The sequence below is a fragment of the Acomys russatus genome, chromosome 24, assembly GCF_903995435.1.
Source record: "Acomys russatus chromosome 24, mAcoRus1.1, whole genome shotgun sequence".
Classification (NCBI taxonomy): domain Eukaryota; kingdom Metazoa; phylum Chordata; class Mammalia; order Rodentia; family Muridae; genus Acomys; species Acomys russatus.
Genome location: NC_067160.1, coordinates 57,741,955 through 57,761,469, shown reverse-complemented (window position 1 = coordinate 57,761,469; position 19,515 = coordinate 57,741,955). Strand labels below are relative to the sequence as shown.

General features: G+C 58.1%; 3 protein-coding genes across 5 annotated transcripts; all 3 read left to right on the top strand.

The window, feature by feature from the left end:
- Positions 1–832: 832 nt before the first annotated feature.
- On the top strand, positions 833–5,871 carry Ajm1 (apical junction component 1 homolog). Of its 2 annotated transcripts, XM_051166676.1 has the most exons (3): positions 833–1,088; positions 2,557–2,670; positions 2,756–5,871. In XM_051166676.1, exon 3 carries the CDS (start codon positions 2,814–2,816, stop codon positions 5,736–5,738), a length of 2,925 nt encoding a protein of 974 aa, XP_051022633.1. In that variant the 5' UTR covers positions 833–1,088; positions 2,557–2,670; positions 2,756–2,813; the 3' UTR covers positions 5,739–5,871. The 2 variants fall into 2 exon arrangements, with proteins under 2 accessions (XP_051022633.1, XP_051022632.1); XM_051166675.1 differs by having other exon boundaries at positions 2,557–5,871.
- A 1,702-nt stretch (positions 5,872–7,573) lies between these two features.
- On the top strand, positions 7,574–9,474 carry Phpt1 (phosphohistidine phosphatase 1). Of its 2 annotated transcripts, none has more exons than XM_051166224.1 (3): positions 7,574–7,998; positions 8,584–8,782; positions 9,217–9,474. In XM_051166224.1, exons 1-3 carry the CDS (start codon positions 7,940–7,942, stop codon positions 9,307–9,309), a joined length of 351 nt encoding a protein of 116 aa, XP_051022181.1. In that variant the 5' UTR covers positions 7,574–7,939; the 3' UTR covers positions 9,310–9,474. The 2 variants fall into 2 exon arrangements, with proteins under 2 accessions (XP_051022181.1, XP_051022180.1); XM_051166223.1 differs by having other exon boundaries at positions 7,850–8,096; positions 8,658–8,782.
- Positions 9,475–11,258: 1,784 nt separating this feature from the next.
- Positions 11,259–19,479, top strand: Mamdc4 (MAM domain containing 4). Its single transcript, XM_051166307.1, has 30 exons — positions 11,259–11,314; positions 11,661–11,713; positions 12,511–12,705; positions 12,777–12,950; positions 13,050–13,175; positions 13,353–13,483; positions 13,571–13,655; positions 13,800–13,925; positions 14,151–14,288; positions 14,374–14,462; positions 14,557–14,730; positions 14,940–15,024; positions 15,109–15,297; positions 15,406–15,534; positions 15,627–15,758; positions 15,858–15,982; positions 16,058–16,169; positions 16,307–16,423; positions 16,520–16,654; positions 16,761–16,894; positions 16,970–17,189; positions 17,268–17,405; positions 17,499–17,617; positions 17,702–17,792; positions 17,924–18,070; positions 18,185–18,319; positions 18,414–18,541; positions 18,628–18,736; positions 19,099–19,274; positions 19,438–19,479. Exons 1-30 carry the CDS (start codon positions 11,259–11,261, stop codon positions 19,477–19,479), a joined length of 3,810 nt encoding a protein of 1,269 aa, XP_051022264.1.
- Positions 19,480–19,515: the final 36 nt, after the last annotated feature.

Below are 19,515 nucleotides of genomic sequence, written 5' to 3'. Positions count from 1 at the left end.
GGGGGCTGCAACTGAGTATTCGCCCCCGCTGGCAGCTCTCCACCCTCGCCCACTGCGGACACGTTGCCATGAGAACCCTCCAGAGGCGGGCAGGCACTTAGTGCAGCTAGTGACGTTGGAGGCGGAGCATGCTGCTGCATCTACTGGGGACCAAGGCTGAGAGCACTTTTCTAGAACTTGCGTGTGGCGGGGGGGAGGGGGGCTTACTCTTCTGTTATGGAGCTGTGCACACAAAGCAATTGGTAACTGATGCTCCGGACAAGTGTTAACTGCCCCTTTAGCTCCCAGCCTTCGAAAACCAGACTGCACAAGGAGCAGTAGCCCTGGGATCTGACCAGGTCTGCCGCCCAATGAGGCAGGGTTGGCTCTCAGGTGTGACATCTGTGGACCATTATCTACCAAGCTAGACTGCTGGAAGGCCTGGTGCCCTGGGAAGAGGCAGGCAGGGCTGGAAGGAGGATGTGACCTCATTGTAGAATGAGTGGACCTCATGAAGACTTTCCCCAAAGGAAGCAGGCTGTTGCAGCCCAGGCTATCCTGGACACTGGAGGTTGCAGCTACACTCCAGGCTGAGCAAGCCATCTGGCTCCCGGGTACCTGCCGAGACTTTGGCATCTTCAGAGCCAAAGAGGGCAGTTCCTGAGGAGAGGCCAATGGGTCCAACCACAGATGCGCCTTTTGGAAACTTCCCCAAACCCAGTTTCTCTGCAGCCAGGCCAAAGCTTCAGGCTCCTTACAGGGTTCTGCCTGGAATCCTCCTAGCAGGTTTTTCTTGGTGCAAAGGACCCCTGTTCAGACCCAGAAACTTGTATTTTGGGAATGCAATTGACCCTTCCCTCTACACAACCCGAAGGAGAGCTAAGGCGGTCTCTGTAGTTCCACTATACACCTCCCTTCCAGTGCGGCCCCTTTAAGTGCCACTCTATTGATCGCCACTAGGAGCAGCACTGAGCCACCAGGCCAGCATCAGAGCTGCTGCCTCCAAGCTTCTGCCGGTACCGGGTATATATATAGCGGGGCCAGGTACATACCGGAACCGACTTGGGTTATGCAGCCTACCCAGGCTCAGCTTGTGGAGTATTAACCAGGTAAGAGGACAAGCCGAACAGCCCAGCATGTGGAGCTGTTGGCACGGGAGGGGGCTGCACGGAAGGATGAGGAGTCCCCGCCCCCAAGCAACGCAGACTAGGTCCTGCTGATGGCTGCTGTCACCCAGGGCAGGCCAGAGTAGGGCTGCTATGTGGACAGGGTCTTCAAATTACCTAGAATACAAAAGCAAGCCCCACCCCCATCCCACAGGGGAGCCGGTGTCACAGCGCCCAGCTCCAGACAGCTGCAGCCCGCAAAGCCCTCTGTCACCTTCCTGGGGCGGAGCCTCAGACCCTGTCATCTAGCCCAAACTCTGCCTTGGCATTTAGAATAAAAGAGGTCGAATAGGGTTGGCATGAACCTGTGTTTAGAGCAAGTCTTGGTGCTTGGTAGCCCTGACTCCAAAATCAGCCCCTCTCACAGAAAGCCCCTTATATACCTGGATTAGAAATTGACCCTGGAAGGCCCATCCACCTACAAGTCCAGCCAGGCCCCAACACTCAGCTTTACTCTGGAGCAGATGGGGGTGAGGGGGTGTCATCACCTTCTAAAAACCTCTTTCTGAACCAGCCAGCTCCAGGCCCTAGGGGCCACAGACACTGGTGGCCCACATCTGAACGTTAGCCTAGATCCTTTCCAACCCATAGCTCCAGGGATGAACAACCACCCGTTTCCATGGAGCTTTCCAAAGCTAGAGTGGGGAGGACTCTGTCCCAGGGAGGGGCTTTCCCACCCTCTTCCACCCTCTCCCCTGCCTCCTAGCTGGCAGCCTCCTGACTTGGTACACTAGTGGCAGTTTGCAGCTCAGGAGGACACCATGAGCTCGTGGCTCACATGGCCCCATGTGCTTCTGCAGCCTAGACCTTGAGGAATGCCAAGCATACACTTGGGGTGAAGGGGGGGGTCCATGTGCAATTGTGTAAAAGAGGGGAGGCTTGCTCTGCAGCCTTCTCTTCCCCAACAAACTTGATGGGTTTCATTCAAGGAACTGGAGTCTGAGATTTAAGCAAAAGGAAGAGGGATTTGAGACCCAAGAAGACCCTTTGAGATGATTCTGCCTAGGGCCTCATCAAGTCGGGGGGACTTCTCAGGTTTGGTTAAAAAGGGCTGTCCTAGCCAGGCGTGGTGGCGCATGCCTTTAATCCCAGCACTCGAGAGGCAGAGGCAGGTGGATCACTGTGAGGCCAGCCTGGTCTACAAAGCATCGTCCAAGGATGGCTCTGCAAGGTTAGTGGGAGAAGGCTATAGTCTCACCTGTAAGGAAATCTAAAAGCCCATCATTCCAACTGTAGGCACCAGAGGGCAGTAGTGCTGAGACCACGTCCCCCGCTTTGATCTACCCAAGCCTGCCCAGCCAACCCTAGCACCGGGAGAGACCGTCTAGCAGATTTAGCTCAAGACTTCCCTCAGCGGGGACAAAGGTAGGTTCACAGTAAACTAAATTCTCCTGGCTCATGTATCCCACAGGCTGCATGGACGGTGAGGCTTCTCCTGCGAGTACTTCTAAAATAGGCATGGAGCCAACACCAGAAGCCTTGACCAAGACCTACGGCCAGGGCTGCGCCATCCCCTATGCCACAGGTAAGCCGGACCAGCACGTGGGGTGGGGTGGGGGTAAAGGGCTTGAGGTGCAGAGGAGGCTGCCCTGACCGGTATCTCTTCCCAGGGCCAAATCCCCAAAAGGCCAAGTGACTGGAGCTGCCAGCCTGGGGACGTCTTTTAAGATGACCCGCACAGACCCGCCGGACTTGCTGGTGTCGACCGTGTATCAAGACATCAAGGTGGTGGCCCCAGGGCTCACATCCAAAAGCCAGCCATGTGAGCGATCCGTGGCCCGGCCTGCTGCGCCAGCGCCTTTCAACAAGCGCCACTGCCGTAGTTTTGACTTCTTAGAGGCACTGGACGAGCCCACCATGGAGACACACTCGGAGCCGCCACCTTCAGAGCCCGCTCCACCGCGTGCCCGGCCCAGAGACAGCGAGCCTCGTCGCCGCACCCGTTCCAAGAGCGCACCCCGTGCGCCTCAAGGCCTGGCACCTGCTCCGGCATCACCGCCCGTAGTGCAGCGCAGAGGCCGAGAGGCCCAGCGTGCGGTGAGGGCGGAGGGGTCGCCGCGCCGGGAGCCCTCATACCCTGCGCTGCGAGCTCTCGCCAATGAACTGCACCCCATCAAACTCCAGCCACAGCGGGGAGGCCCCGGACGCATTGCGCCTCTATGCGCCACCCCAGGCCGCTGTGCACCGCCCGAACCACCCGCTGGACCTGTCCCCCACGTCCGCTGCCGGCTGGACATCAAGCCAGACGAAGCAGTGTTACAGCACGCCGCCAGAAGCTCGAGATCTTGCGCACCTAGCGAAACGGGACCTTGGGCTCGTACCGTCCCGCAGTTCCATGGCCTCACAGTTCCCGGGCCCCGGCACGTGGCCCTGTCACGCACTCCCACCCCCAGTGACTTGTATTGTACTGACCCGAGAGCACTGTACTGCGACGGGCCGCTGCCTGGACCCCGGGACTACTTGGAGCACCGCACTCAACCCTTCACAGTGCCTCCGGGTCCCACCCAATTTTTCTACACCGAGGAGCCTGACAGCTACGCAGGTAGCTTTACTGCAAGCCCCGGCCTTCCCTTTGATGGCTACTGCTCCAGACCCTACTTTTCCGAAGAACTCCCCAGACTCAGTCCAAGGCGCGGCGCTAGCTATTACGCTGGGGAAGTACGCACCTTCCCGATCCAGGAGCCCCCCTCCCGCTCCTACTATGGGGAGACATCTCGAGCCTATGGTCCGCCTTTTGTTCCCCGGTACGTCCCAGAAGAGCCCCGGGCACACCCCGGCGCCCGCACCTTCTACACGGAGGACTTTGGGAGGTACCGTGAACGCGATGCATTGGCTCGGACTTATCCGCACCCGCGCAGCAGCCCAGCCTGGGGTGACTGGGGTCCAAGGCCTTACCGCACCCTTCAGGTGGTGCCTCCTCCCGCCCCTGGACCACTGTTGGCCTCGTGGCACGGTGGCACCGGCACAAGCCCACCCCGGCTGGCCACCGATAGTCGCCACTACTCTCGATCCTGGGACAACATCCTGGCTCCTGGTCCTCGTCGTGAAGACCCTCTAGGACGCGGACGCAGCTATGAGAACCTCCTGGGACGAGAGGTTCGGGATACGCGGGGTTCATCCCCTGAAGGCCGGCGTCCACCAGTCGTAGTGAATCTGTCCACCTCACCCAGACGCTATGCAGCACTGTCGCTGTCAGAGACGTCGCTGACAGAGAAGGGCCGCGCGGGGGAGAGCCTGGGCCGCAACTGGTACGTCACCCCAGAAATTACCATCACGGATAACGACCTGCGCTCCGCGGAGCGCCCGACTGCCAAGGGCTGGGAATTGCCTGGAGGCCGGCTGCGGCAGCCCGCACCCACGGTTTCTGAAGGTCCTGCCTCCAGCCGACAGCGCAGCCTCGAACAGCTAGACGAACTCATCACCGACCTGGTCATCGACTCACGGTCACCGGGCCAGGCCCCGGAGCCTGCCGCCGAAGGTTTAGGCCGCCAACTGCGCCGCCTGCTGGACTCACGGCCTGCGGGCCCTGGAGGAGTCACGGCGCTGGCGCCGTCACGCTCGCCCCCGGCTTCGGCTGGCAGCACCGAAGAGCCAACCGGCTCGGGGGAGGCAGCCGACGCTTCCCCGGAGCCCAGCGCAGACGAGGATGACTTGATGACCTGCTCTAACGCGCGCTGCCGGCGGACAGAGACCATGTTCAACGCCTGCCTCTACTTCAAATCCTGCCACAGCTGCTATACTTACTATTGCTCGCGTCTGTGCCGCCGAGAGGACTGGAATGCTCACAAAGCGCGTTGCGTGTATGGCCGCGTGGGCAGCGTGTGCCGCCACGTGCTGCAGTTCTGCCGCGACAGCAGCCCAGTGCATCGCGCCTTCTCGCGCATAGCACGCGTCGGATTCCTGTCGCGGGGTCGTGGTGTCCTGTTCTTGGGCTTCCCAAGCCCGGGCTCTGCCGACAACTTCCTACGTTTCGGCCTCGAAGGGCTGCTGCTATCGCCCACCTACCTGTCGCTGCGCGAGCTGGCTACCCATGCGGCGCCCCTGGGTAGCTATGCACGGGAGCTGGCGGCTGCCGGGAGGCTCTATGAGCCCGCGGAGTGCTTCCTGCTTAGTGTGTCTGTGGCCGTGGGCCCCGGCGCTGCACCACCCGGAGCTGCTGCCCGGCCCGCGCCGCGCAGCCCTGGACCCACGGTGCGCAAGTTCGCCAAGGTGGCCCTGGCCGCTGGCAGCCCGACGCGACCTCCTCCTGCGCGTGCCGGAGAACCAGACATGGAAACGCTGATCCTGACGCCACCACCGGGCACTGCGGGCCTGGACCAAGAGGGTGAGGCCGGCCGGCGCGCGCGTGAAGTGGCTTTCATCCACATCCAACGTGAGCTGCGACTCCGCGGCGTCTTCCTCCGCCACGAGTTTCCACGGGTCTATGAGCAGCTCTGCGAGTTCGTAGAGGCTAACCGCCGCTTCACGCCCACCACCATCTATCCCACGGATCGGCGCACTGGCCGCCCCTTCATGTGCATGATCATGGCTGCTTCCGAGCCGCGTGCACTAGACTGGGTAGCCAGTGCCAACCTGCTGGATGACATCATGTGAGCCATGGGATCATTAGGCCCAGGCCCTGACTGGCAGCCCTGCCTACTATACTCAGGCCCTGCCCACCCCATAATCTCAGATGGTCCCCAAAGTCTGGACCAGCTGGTTCAGCGCCCCACCCCCACCCCCGAACTCCCTCGGTTTCCAACAAATTCTCGGCCCTGCGCTCCACCCCCTCCCCACCTCTAACTTTGCCTGAGACTCCTTCCCGCCTCCCCCTCCCCCGCCGTCTCATTTCCTACCAGCTGCTTCTCTAGCTTCCTGTTCCCAGCCGGACTACCCGGATTCCACATCCTGGGCTCTCGCCTAATCAGCCAGGAAGAGAGGGCTCCCCAAGAGCCTGGTCCTCGCCCTCGGTGCTCCCCACTGGGAGGTGGGGTGGGACTGAGGACCGCTGGGCTCTTGCCTTCTAGTGGAAGGTTATTAGTACTACACTTATCCCGTGGGGACAAACAATGTACGTTGTGGGTGCTTGCTGTAGCTCTCCGACCCTCGCTCCAGCCCCTTTTCCTCATAGTCCAGAATTCCATGTTGACCAAAGCCTAATGCCCTTACTTTAAGCATTCCCCCACCCCTCCTCCCGTGTCTGAGGTGTGTCAAGCTCGGAGGCCTAGTCCCTATGCACCTCTCTGCTGTGGGCAGGGCCGGAGCTGCACACTAACAATGATGCCTGTCCTTTGGCTCACCTCTCTCACCTCCGGCCACCTTAGTCTGGGCCAGTTGGAATACCGCTGAGTCTTCAGGCCAAGGCCCAATTCTCCCACCCAGAGGGGAACCTGAGCAGAGTGTGGGTGCTGAGCAAGCCAGAGTTAAGATCGGGCTGGATGAGTAGAAGAGTTCCCCAAGACCTACCCAACAAGATGGCCTAAAAACAAACAAACAAACAAACAAACAAAAAAATCCACCTTCCAGAGAAGAGGGAAGCTCAGGCTGTAATCTCCCAGGGAGGTGGGAAGTGTGTGCCGATGAATTACTAGGAGACCCTACAGAGAGCAGCGCTTACCTGCTAAATGATTTGGGAACGAATAAAGGACAGGGGCTGTCCCTAACTAGGATCTGGTTGGGGAAAGGTGCAGAGCAGTGAGCCCCTGGGTGCAGGAATGGTTTGGGGGCTGGTCCTGAGTCCAATCCTGTGCACAAAAGAGCCTCATACTTGCTCTGAGGACGCTCCAACCAGAGATAGAAGCCAAAGCCTGATGTGTTGCAGAGAGAATGGGCCTAGGCAGCCCTGGGCCCCTTGCCAAATCCCTGCAATTTAAGTGCACCCGGGTCTACGCCCAAGACTTGGTGTAGGATGTGACCCAGAGACGGTGTAACCATCGTCTGGGCTCAAGGCCCCCTGCAGAAGCCCCAAGCCTCTTTAGAGCTAGGGAAGGTCAAGTGTGAGAATCTAGGACACATCCTGTGCGCGAGGGTGCGCACACGCGCCTACTACCCTCTGCTGTACGTCCTTAAGACACTCCAGCGCTCTCTCTCCTTGGTCCGTGTCTTAGCACCTGCCCTGAAGCCGCTCTTGCAACACTTGCTGCCGCCGCCTGCCGCCCTCCCCAGGGGCTCCACATTCCTTCCTGCGGCAGGCTGGCAACAACTCGCCCACTTCCCAAGGGCGAGTGCTTTCGAACCAAGTAAAATAGAACTTGAATGTAGCCGCTGCTAACTCTGTGGTCATGGTAGATGCGGGGGAGATAGGGCGGGGGGCCGTTGGGTTGAAGCTTTCAGGAGGAGGGGCTTGGCAACCCGAGACCGTGGACTTGAGAATATTATGGAACGGGAGGCCCGAGGGCGTGAAGGGGTTGCCAGGGGACTCCTTGAATTGTGGCTTGCAGGCTCTGGGGAAGAGAGGACTTCGGATTTATAGTTTATGGATTGAAGTCCTAGGACCCAGGAGTGGAACCGCGGTGCGTCCCCGCATCCTCTTTCGCTGCGCCACCTCCAACAGCTTTATTTACGGCATCACCGATTTCCTTACACCTCGGCTCCTTTAACTGGGACTCGAGATCCCAAAGCTGCAAAGAACCGGGTTGCAATTGGCTAGTCCGTGCCTCAGACTGGAGGTACAATTGGCTGAGGCTCTGGGCCTCCGGAAGCATCCCTTCGCGGGATTGGCCACCGCTGCCAAGGGGCCCGCCTCCCGCGCGCAGAGGCCTCGGCCGGGTTGGGAAGGGGCTGTGGAGCCCAGAGGGCCGAACGCTTTGAGAAACATGGCGGCGGACCTTGCTCAGATTCCTGATGTGGACATCGATTCGGATGGCGTCTTCAAGTACGTGCTTATTCGAGTCCACCTAGCACCGCCTTCTGGGGATCCGGCGAGGGAGTGCAAGGAAATCGTGCGAGGCTACAAATGGGCTGAGTACCACGGTGAGGGCGGGGCCTCTGCTCGTGTGGGGGCGGGACGAAGGCTGGGGGCGGGGCCTGAGCCTAGTACTTGCTAGCGGCAGGCAGGGTTGTGAATGCTAATGTAGCACGCACGCGGTGTACTAACCCCTCGCCAGGCTGACCTAGAAAAGTCGGGGTTTGGACAGAAAGGAGTGTCGCGACCAACTCCCCCCCCCCTTTTTTTAATTCGGTTTTTCGAGACAGGATCTCTCTGCTATCCTTGGCTGCCCTGGACTCGCTTTGTAGACCAGGCTGGCCTCGAACTCACAGCGATCCGCCTGCCTCTGCCTCCCGAGTGCTGGGATTAAAGGCGTGCGCCACCACGCCTGGCTCACCGAGCCCTTTTTTAATTCCCTCTCCCACTTTGAAAGTATCTTTATCTCGTTCATCTTTGCACTAGCGGGGGAGGGGCTCATCTCCACTGGGAAAAAGACCACCGAGACCTGCCGCTTCCGACCCCTGTAACCAGCCGTAGAGTTCATTATGGGGCCCGACAAGGGCGACTAGGGCATACATATCCTGAGGCCACTCTCCTCACCCCAGCGGACATCTATGACAAAGTGTCAGGCGAGCTGCAAAAGAACGGCTATGACTGTGAGTGCCTAGGCGGCGGGCGCATCTCCCATCAGAGCCAGGACAGGAAGATACACGTGTATGGCTACTCTATGGTGAGCTCCGGTCCCCAAACCTCTGTCCAGGCTGCAAAGCTCACCCTTGTGAGCCTGACCCCCTCTGAGCGTCGGAGCTGCGGAACCCTTAAGGGCTGTGGCTTTCTTTCCCCCCCCCCCCCCCACATTTCCTGTATGACACCAGAGTGGTTGGTTGGAAGCCAGCCTGCTTGGGCAGTACCCACTCCCTGCCTCCTGGCTCTGTGTCCTGGCTCTTTGGGGGCCCTTGGAGTAGTCAGTGCCGGGGATTAACTCGTAGCCCTGACCATCTCCGTTTCTTTTCACGAAGACCACCCTGGACAGAGCCCTTCAGCGCCCATCCTTTTCCCAACATGGTTAGCTTGGTAGGGTTTGGTTACTTTCCCCATGCCTGCTATTGCTGGGTGGACTCCCACAGCAAAAGCCTGCGAGACTAGTGGTCATCTTCTCTCTAGGGTTATGGTCGTGCCCAGCATTCTGTTTCAACGGAAAAGATCAAAGCCAAGTACCCTGATTATGAGGTCACCTGGGCTGACGATGGCTACTGAGGCCCTGCCCCCCAGCAGCTGTCAGGACTCTGCTCTTGCCCTCCTCTATATTGAGGGGCTGGCTCTGTGCTTCTCTTTTGTCCCTTAGGCAGCATACCACCTGCCAGGCCTTAGAAGCCAGACCAGTCTGGTCCGTAGGAATTAAAAGCATTAATATGCCTGCTCGTCCCTGACTCGTGTCTTGACTTCTCTACCTCTGGGTTTGCCACCGGATATGCCTGCTCAGCTTCAGGGGACCCTGGGGGCTCTTGGTGCATACTCAGCCCCTGAGGTTCAGATAAAGGGCCCCTGTGTTGCTGCCATTTATGGCCTGATTGCTCCTTCATGAAGCTGCTATCCTCAAGGACATCTGGGAGGAGGCCTCACCAAGGCCTTGCACAAGAAGTCAGTTCCTGGCCACCCTGGAACTGGATAGTTCATCCAGGAGTCCCAGTAGGAGAGGGTCCTGGCAGCCACTCTCCTGGCCAGCTGACAGGCTGCATTTTTCATCTGTTCTCCATCCAAGCCTGACACTCCTGAGCAACCCCAGGGCACATACATGGTGCGGACCCACAACCCTTAGGACCCTGCGGCTGCACACTAACTGTCTTATTCACTCAGGACACCCTCTGAGCCTGTCTCTCTACCTCACTGTACAGGACTGTGGGTAGGGACCAGCTTAGCACCTGCCCTAAGAAGTGCCATGCACAGTGTGCCATCATAGTGGGAACCACGAAAAGCCAGGGCTGGGCATCCCTTCCCATTCTTGGGCCAGCCTTTGTCAGCTTGGTAGACTGCAAGCAGAGACTGCTGAGATACCCTGTATAGGCCAGCAAACAGGCTCACGCGAGACAAGCCCCAAGGTCACACTGCCTAGGTCCCTGTGACAAGCAAGCTCTTCAAAACTCTTGACATTGCTCTTGCCTCAACTGTGGGTCTTTTCCTGGGACAATGAGTTTGTCCATTCAAGACTTTACCTGTCACCAACCACCCAGAACATGGCTTCTCAGAACAGTTTTTGTTTTGTTTTGCTTTTTGAGATAGGGTTTCTCTGTGTAACAGCTCTGGCTATCCTGGAACTCGCTTTATAGACCAAGCTGGCCTCACAGAGTTCCACCTCCTGCTTTTACTTCCTGAGTGCTGGGATTAAAGGTGTGCACCACCACACCTGGCCACTCAGAACAGTCCTGTCCCCCTGGCCCACCTTACCCCAGCCCCCAGCCCCCAGGGTTTCTCTCTGTAGCCTTGACTGTCCTGGACTCATAGACCAGGCTGGCCTCGAACTCACAGCAATCCACCTGCCTCTGCCTCCCAAGCGCTGGGATTAAAGGCGTGCGCCACCACGCCCAGCTACTTTTGTTTTTGTTTTTGTTTTTGTTTTTTTTTAAGATTTATTTATTTATTACATATATAATGTTCTGCCTGCATGTACACCTGCACACCAGAAGAGGGAACCAGATCACATTATAGATGGGTGTGAGCCACCATGTGGTTGCTGGGAATTGAACTCAGGACCTCTGGAAGAGCAGACGGTGCTCTTAACCGCTAAGCCATCTCTCCAGCCCCCAGGGCAGTTGTAAAGATGAACATAAATAGGAAGTTAAAGATGGGGCTCAGCTTGTTAGATGCTTGCGTAGTATGCGTGGACTCCCATGTTCCATGTGGAGTGCCGCATAAACTTGTGTTGCCAATGCAAACCTGCAACCCCAGCACTTGGGGAGTGATCAGAATTTATCCCCGGCTACATAGCAAGCTCAGAGCAGCGCGTGAGACCCTGTCTCAAAACACACACACCAGAACAGTTGACAGAGTGACACAGTTTGAGATCCAGGTGGTGTGAAAGAGAAGACGCCACACCCTGACGTGGAACTTATCCTGGTCCACAGAGGCAGGCTGTTGATACGGACTTGTCCTGATCGGATCCCATAAGCCCAGAGCAGAGGAACCTTGTGAACATATGCTGGCTGGCCATGTACTGCCACCGAGCCGACTGCCCTGGCATCTTTGACCTGCACCAAGATGAGCCGTAGGCCCCATGAGAGTATCTTAGAGCCTTGCAAGTGGGGTACCCAGCCTTTCCACATTCCAGCAGAAACTTCAATGGGCAGGGCAGGGCTGGGTGGATGCAAAGGATGGCCGAGACCTGACCTTTGGTCAGAAAGAGCCACACTGAGGGCCCCTTCCTAGGATACTTTTACAGCTGGATGCTTGGCCTGTCATCATTGGGTGGGACCCAGCCAAGGGGCTGCAGGTATAAAGAAGCTGAGTCTTCTCCAGTGAGAGCTAAGTCAGCCTGTGAGGCCACTGTGGACTGATAACAGAAAAGTCGCCTCTGGGCTGCACAGCCTCACTACCACTGGAACACCCTCCAGCCTGGCCATGTACCTGCCTCAACGCCTCCTTTCACCCTTGGTGCTATTGATGGGTGAGTAAACTGTTGCCTGGGTGCCAGTTGGTCAGATACGGGAAGTGGGTTGTTCACAATGGGGAAATCGCGGACAAGCCAACAGGGCTGGAGGTTGTCCACCTAAATCTTATTATCCCCCTGCCCTAGAGGAGAGCCCACAGGACATCACAGGTGATCACTTGCTGAGCTCTCGGAGCCTCTGCCTGCCACTCCCATTGTAGAACATGAAGCCTCGTGGCCATCCATCCATCAATGTGTCCTCTTTATTTATTTATTGGTTTTTCGAGACAAGGTTTCTCAGTGTAGCCCTGGCTATCGTGGAACTCACTCTGTAGACCAGGCTAGCCTCGAATTCACAGAGAGCCGCCTGCCTCTGCTTCCCGAGTGCTGGGATTAAAGGCGTGCGCCACCACCACCTGGTTCAATTTGTCCTCTTATGGGGGAGACCCTACTGGAAGATCTTCTAATTTGTAGTCATGTGGGCTCCTGTGCCTTGCATTTGGGGTGTTTCTTGTCAAGACCCCTTTTCCTCTCCTTGGTATGCAGGGGCTCTGTGGGGCTGGGAGGCAGGAAGGCATTCTGTTTTCTACTACTGCAGAGCCCAGTGCCAGTTCTTGATAGATGTTAGTGTCCTCTGTATGACTTCATAGGGCTGAGCCTGAAAGTCAGTTGACTAGTACCCAGGCCTGGGCTGGCAAGATGGCTCAGAAGGTAAAGGCATTTTCTGCCAAACCTGATGGCATTTGTTCAGTCCCTGGGTCCCACACGGTGATTCCCACTTCAGTTGTCCACTGACCTCTACACCTGTTGCATAGCACATACATGTATACAAATATATACATACGTATGTCGAATAAAAGTCACATTGCCCTCTGCTCACTTGCCTGTTACTTTGCCAGCTGCACAGTCCCTAAGCAAGGCCTGGGTCCCCAGCCACTGCAGAAGCCCCATCGAAGCTGTATGCAACTTTGTGTGTGACTGTGGAGACTGTTCAGACGAGGACCAGTGTGGTGAGCTGGTCAGGTGGGAGTGGCAGGAAGTGGCGGTGTAAAGACAGACCCCTGACAACCGATTCCCATAGGTTTCCAAGGTGCCTCAACTACCCCAAGCACCCCCTTCACCTGCAGCTTTGAACAGGACCCCTGTGGCTGGCAGGACATCAGCACCTCGGGCTACAGGTGGCTTCGAGACCGGGCAGGGGCAGTGCTGGGCAGTGCTGGGCCTCGTTCTGACCATACACATGGCACTGACTTGGGTAAGGCCTAGGGAACGCATGTGCACTCACCCTGTACTCTCCCCCCACCCTCCAGTCTCGGTTTCTTGTCTGGCCTCCTAACCTCTCACCCTGGGCCAGGCTGGTACATGACTGTGGGAACCCACCGTGGGAAAGAGGCATCCACTGCCACTCTGCGCTCCCCTGTCATGCGTGAGGCAGCCTCTACCTGTGAACTGAGGCTCTGGTACTACACAGCCTCTAGAGGTAAATGCGCTGGATCCCAGGGCCCAAGACCAGTTAGTTCTGGGGAAAGACTGGGTGAGGAGTGGAGAGGCTGCAAACACAGGAAATGCTCCAGAATGAGGGCCAGGGTCCAGCTGGTAGACTGGAGGGAAACACCAAGGCACTGAAGATGTCCCAGGACCACTCAAAATACTACAGATGTCGCCGAACTGCGCCTGGAGCTGACCCATGGTGTAGAGACACTGACCCTATGGCAGAGCTCAGGACCCTGGAGACCTGGCTGGCAGGAGCTGGCAGTGAACACTGGCCGTGTCCAGGGTGACTTCAAAGTAAGCTGGGTGGTCTGCCTGGCTGGGACAGTGGGGGGGGGGGGTCTGGGCACTGATCCAGGTCCTAAAGACCCTTGCACTCTCCAGGTGACCTTTTCTGCTACCCGAAATGCCACACACAAGGGTGCGGTGGCCTTGGATGATATGGAATTCCGCGACTGTGGGCTTCCCAGTAAGGCTGCACATCACCCTGTTCAAAGCTGACAGACCCCCTCACTACCCACCTCTCTCACTGGTCTGGTCTTAAGCCTCTTCCCAGAATCCCTTCACCCTAAATCCTGGGGCCAAAGAGAATGTTAACTATTTCCCACCCCAGTCCCTCAGGCCAACTGCCCCCTGGGGCACCACCACTGCCAGAACAAGGCTTGTGTGCAGCCCCACCAGCTGTGTGACGGTGAAGACGACTGCGGGGACAGATCTGATGAAGACCCGCTCATCTGTAGTGAGGCTGGGGCCATCTAGGGCCGGGCAGGGTGAGGGACCACAGAATGAGACTGGGAAGCCAGACTTTGACCTCTGGGCCCTTGCAAGAACACTAGGGCTAGTCCAGGAAAGTGGGCATTGGCACAGTCATTCTGGGTGAGCCAACCAGTGTTTTCCTGGAGCCAGAGCCATCTGACTGCAGAAAGCTCCATGGCCCTGATAGCCCCCCACTCCCGTTCCTTAGGCCACCACATGGTCACTGACTTTGAAACAGGCCTGGGACCATGGAAACAATTGGAGGGCTGGACCCGGAACCACAGTGCTAGCAGCACAGTGAGCCCTGCCTGGCCCCACCGAGATCACAGCCGCAACAGTGCATATGGTGAGGTCTCCAAGGGACCCTGGCTATGACCTTTTCCACCCATCTACCTCCAAGGACACTGGCCTATACTTACCATTTCCCACAGGCTTCTTCCTGGTCTCTACGGCCAAACCTGGCACCACTGCTGTCATCTTCAGCCCGGTGTTCCAAGCCTCAGTCCCTTACAACTGCTCGGTGAGATGGCTGTGTGAGAAGATGGACGGGGTTGCCCTTACTAGTTCTCTAGATGCCAGAGGCCCCTGACAGCCTGAGGCTTCTTCTGTTCCAGCTCACCTTCTATTACTACCTGCATGGGTCTGAGGCTAGCCACTTCCAGCTGTTCCTGCAGGCACAGGGCCTCAGTACCTCCCAGGCTCCCATCCTGCTGCGGGGCCGCCACGGAGAGCTGGGAACAGCTTGGGTCAGAGACCGGGTCGACATTTACAGTGCCCATCCATTCCAGGTGAGACTGGCCAGGTGGTGACTGGGGTGTGGGGGTGGGACCCAGGGAATCCTGCCTAGAGCATGCCCAGGAGAACTCTAGAAGGCTGCTCAGTGGGAGAGGTTAAGAGTGTCTATCAATTCACGAAGTGCAACAGTAAACGGGAGGGTACCAGAAAGAAGACAGGACAGAAGAGTGCTTGGCACTTCCTGAACCCTCCCTGCCCTCAGATCCTTCTAGCTGGGGAGACTGGTCCAGGAGGCATCGTGGGCCTAGATGACCTCATCCTGTCCAACCACTGCAGACTTGTCCCAGGTGACCTGCACAAGGCCCTCCCCTGGCCTGCCCAGGAAAAGCAAGGCCCTCACCCACTGTGACCTGACCTCAATTCTGTTCTAGACGTGTCTGCCCTGCGGTTGCCACTTTCTGGTCCTGAGGCTTTAGCCCTCTATCCCCAGACATCTGCTAAGCTGCCCCAGGGAACCTGTGAGCCAGGGCATCTCTCCTGTGGTGACCTGTGTGTGCCCCCAGAACATCTGTGTGATTTCCAGCAGCACTGTGCAGAGGGCGAGGATGAGCAGAAGTGTGGTGAGAGTCTAGTCAGAGCCTGCCTGGGCTCCACATGTGAAGGGGGCCCGGGCAGGCCAGAAGACTCTGGGCTTTGCTGCCTCCCAGAGCAGACTACCTTTGTTGCAGGCACCACAGACTTTGAGTCCGCCTCTGCTGGAGGCTGGGAGGACATCAGTGTAGGAAAGCTGCAGTGGCAACGAGTTGAAACACAAGGGAGCAGGAAGCCTGCCAGGGACCCCAACCAGGACACTCCTGGTGAGGTCTACACTTCCCCACAGGAGCCCCTCCTCAGAGTCTGCAAGTTAGGGATAGCTGAGCAGTAATGGGGTACCCTGTTCTTCCTATAGGGCACTTCCTGTCTCTGCAGAAGGCCTGGGGGCAGCTCAGATCTGAGGCTCGGGCTCTCACGCCTGCCCTGGGCCCCTCTGGTCCTCACTGTGAACTCCACATGGCTTACCATTTTCACAGTCATCCCCAAGGTACTACATGCCCCCTGACCCTAGGCCCAGTCCCCAGGAGCCCCCTGCACGGTGGACAGGGTCTGAGGATGACCCACCCATACTAACTCCCTTGGTCAGGTTTCTTGGCGCTGGTGGTGGTGGAGAGTGGCTTGCGGGAGCTGCTGTGGCAGGCCCCAAGCAGCAGCAGCGGGGGCTGGGCAGTAGAGAAGGTTCTTCTTGGGGCCCGGCGCCGGCCATTCCAGGTGAGGACCCAGGCCTGGTTGGGGAGTCTGTACTAAGCCAGCCCCTAACTGACAGTCTTCCCTGTCTGCTTAAAGCTGGAGTTTATCAGCCTGGTGGACCTGGATGGCCCTGGCCAGCACGGGGCTGGGGTGGATAATGTGACCATGAGAGACTGCAACCCCATGGTGACCACTGAGAGTGACCAAGGTTTCTCCTGCCCACCTCCCACCCCCACCCAAGGGCCTACTGCCTAGTCTATCTCTGATCCTTGTGTGCTATCCCAGCTGGGAGGGGGCAGGGCATAGTGCTGACTGCGGCCAACCACCACCCCACCCCACCCCCAGAGCTCTCCTGTAACTTTGAGCGGGACTCATGCAGCTGGCACACAGGCCACCTCACAGATGCCCACTGGCACCGTGTCAAAAGCCATGGCTCTGAGTATGACCATACCACTGGCCACGGTAGGGGAGTTCCTAGACCCGTGGTCTCTGAGGCCTGGGAGGGAAGCTCCAACTGGGAGAGCGCATTTCTGTAGCTCAGTTTCTCATTCCCTGAAGGCTTTTTCATGTTCCTGAATCCCACGGACCCACCTGCTCGAGGCCAAGGTGCCCTCTTGCTCACAAGACCCCAGATGCCACTTGTCCCCAAGGAATGTCTCAGCTTCTGGTACCACCTGTATGGGCCCCAGATTGGTGAGAGCCTCAGGGCTATCAGAGCCTCTGTGGGTGATCCTGATGCCATTGCAGCCTGAGGCACCAGGAGTTGGGGCTCTTCCCTCCAAACTCCACTTCTCTTCAGGGACACTGCGCCTGGTCATGAGGAATGGAGAGGAAGATACACTACTGTGGTCCCGGTCGGGCACCCATGGCAACCGCTGGCACCAGGCTTGGGTCACTCTGAACCACCAGCCAGAGGCCAGCACCAAGTACCAGGTGAGGGTGAGCTTCCTTCACACTCAGTATATAGTGTAGAGTTGGCCCCTGCAAACTACCACTCTTCACTCTTAGCTGCTGTTTGAAGGCCTCCGGGATGGCTACCATGGCACGATGGCCCTGGATGACATGGCTGTGAGGCCTGGCTCCTGCTGGGCCTCCAAGAGCTGTTCCTTTGAAGACTCTGACTGTGGCTTCTCACCGGGGGGCTCGGGGCTGTGGATGCGCCAGAGTAATGACTCAGGCCTTGCTCCTTGGGGTCCGTGGACAGACCATACTACAGAGACAGCACATGGTACTCAAGTCTGGCTGGGGTGGTGGGTGGAGGGCTGGCCAGGGCAAGGCAAACTGATGCTGGGTTCCCTTCCCCCAGGGCACTACATGGTGGTGAGCACCAGCCCAGATGTGCTGCCCAAAGGTCAAGTGGCTTCTCTGACTTCAGAGGAGCACCAGCCCCTGCCCCGGCCTGCCTGCCTGACCTTCTGGTACCACCTGAGCATCCACAATCCAGGTGGAAGGGGAAGGGGGCTCCAGGAAAGGGAAGGCCCCGTCCAGGACTGGTGAGCCACCAAGGCAGCTAACCTGGCTGGTTCTCGGTGTGCAGGCACCCTGCAGGTCCACGTGGAAGAGAGCACAAAGCGCCAGGAGCTCAGCATCAGTGCTCATGGTGGACATGCCTGGCGCCTGGGCAGTGTGAATGTGGAGGCTGAGCAGCCCTGGAGGGTGAGTGCCCGGGCAGAAAGAGGAAAGTCTCCTCACCTCCAAGGGTTACCAGCACCAGCCTGCAGGAGGCACTATACCTTATAGGTAGTGTTTGAGGCCGTGGCTGCAGGTGTGGACCATTCCTATGTGGCTTTGGATGACATTTTCCTCCAAGAAGGACGCTGTGCTCAGCCAGGTGAGCAGTCTATCTGTGGTCTGAGTAGTACCATTATCCATGCCAGAAACAACTCTCCAGCTTCTACCCTCCCCTGCCCAGGAGCGGTGGTGCTCATGGGGCAGCTCTGCTTACCTGCCGATTCCTTGCAGGGTCCTGTGACTTTGAATCTGGCCTGTGTGGGTGGAGCCAGCTTGTGTGGCCCAGCCTGGGTGGGTACAGCTGGGACTGGAGCAGTGGAGGAGCCCCATCCCGCTACCCTAAGCCTACACTGGACCACACTCTAGGCACAGAGGCAGGTGCGCACTGGCTGGAGCAGGGCCTGGGCTAGCACTACGTCACAAAGCTGGCTTGTGCTCACCCATCGTCCCTCACGTGAGAGATCCAGATGCATCCCACCCTCTCATTCCCAGGCCACTTCGCTTTCTTTGAAACCAGCATGCTTGGTCCTGGGGGCCACGCAGCCTGGTTGCGCAGTGAGCCACTGCCAGCAACCACAGCCTCATGCCTCCGCTTCTGGTACTTCCTGGGCTTTCCTGAGCATTTCTGTGAGTGGCTGGGCCCTGAGTGTGGGGACTCAGGCTAGGCACAGGGGGGTCCTCCAGGAATGTAAGCCTGAGCTGCCTTGGTCCCTGCTCTCAGACAAGGGTAAGCTGAGAGTGCTCCTGAGCAGTGCCCAAGGCCAGCTAGCTGTGTGGGGCCAGGGCGGCCATCAGCGGGGCCAGTGGCTACAAGTCCAGATTGAAGTGTCCCACGCTGAGGAGTTCCAGGTGAGGTCCCACCCAGGTGCGCTGTCCTCCCTCCTCCCCTTTCTTCTGTCCCTCCAGATGCTCATAGACTTCCCCTTCCCTAACAGATTGTTTTTGAAGCCACTCTGGGTGGCCAGCCAGCTCTGGGGCCCATTGCCCTTGATGATGTGGAGTACTTGGCAGGGCAACACTGCAAGCAGCCAGCACTCAGCCAGGGTAAGCACCGGACTTGCCTGAGGCTGCCAGCCTGAGGCTGGTGGTCCAGGCGGCTCTGAGTATTCTCTGCCCAGCTCAGGAAACCAGCTTGTCCAAGACTGGGCTCTGTGCTCTCCCCACTATGCCTTGTGGACTGTTTCAGCTTTTACTGTCCCCTCCTGAGCAAGAACTGTCTTGACAGAGCTGCCAGGTTAAGCCAGAGACCACAAGGGGTTTGGCAGTCCTGGTGCCATCAAACTGGGAGGAAGGGGTGTCAGCACTGTGCTGACAAATCACCAGGCTGGACAGCAAGCGCTGAAGGGGTCAGAACCCTGACATAAGGACTGGGAGCTATGGCGCTCTAGTGCCCCCTCTGCCCTCAGGTGGGACGGGAGCGCCTGTGTCTGTGCCAGCTGCTGTTGGAGGGGCCCTCCTCTTTTTGGTGTTCCTGGTGCTCCTGGGCCTCGGGGGTCGGCACTGGCTGCAGAAGCAGCACTGCTCCTTCCAGAGTACAGATGGAGCAACAGCCCCTGGCTTTGGCAATATCCTCTTCAATGCGGTAGGAACCCCCAAATGTTGACAAGTGGGAAATTTTGCCTCTCTTAATGACAGGAAAGCACACAGTGGTGGCAGGCCAGGACTCAGGAAGAGGTGCTCTGCCCCACCCTGTTCTGGTCCAGGCTGCCTTTCAACAGCAGTTGTCCAATATTGCTTCTTCCTAGGATCAAGTTACCCTTCCAGATTCCATCACCAGCAACCCATAGACCCACCAGACACGGCCTCCAGACCACAAAGCCTCC

Excerpts from the sequence above, each read along its gene's own strand:
- Mamdc4 (XM_051166307.1), top strand. The coding sequence starts at position 11,259 with ATGTACTGCCACCGAGCCGACTGCCCTGGCATCTTTGACCTGCACCAA. Across the intron at positions 12,951-13,049 it reads TACACATGGCACTGACTTGG|GCTGGTACATGACTGTGGGA; the intron begins GTAAGGCCTAGG and ends ACCCTGGGCCAG. Across the intron at positions 14,731-14,939 it reads ACAGTGCCCATCCATTCCAG|ATCCTTCTAGCTGGGGAGAC; the intron begins GTGAGACTGGCC and ends CCCTGCCCTCAG.
- Phpt1 (XM_051166223.1), top strand. The coding sequence starts at position 7,940 with ATGGCGGCGGACCTTGCTCAGATTCCTGATGTGGACATCGATTCGGAT. Across the intron at positions 8,097-8,657 it reads CAAATGGGCTGAGTACCACG|CGGACATCTATGACAAAGTG; the intron begins GTGAGGGCGGGG and ends TCCTCACCCCAG. Across the intron at positions 8,783-9,216 it reads ACGTGTATGGCTACTCTATG|GGTTATGGTCGTGCCCAGCA; the intron begins GTGAGCTCCGGT and ends TCTTCTCTCTAG.
- Ajm1 (XM_051166676.1), top strand. The coding sequence starts at position 2,814 with ATGACCCGCACAGACCCGCCGGACTTGCTGGTGTCGACCGTGTATCAA.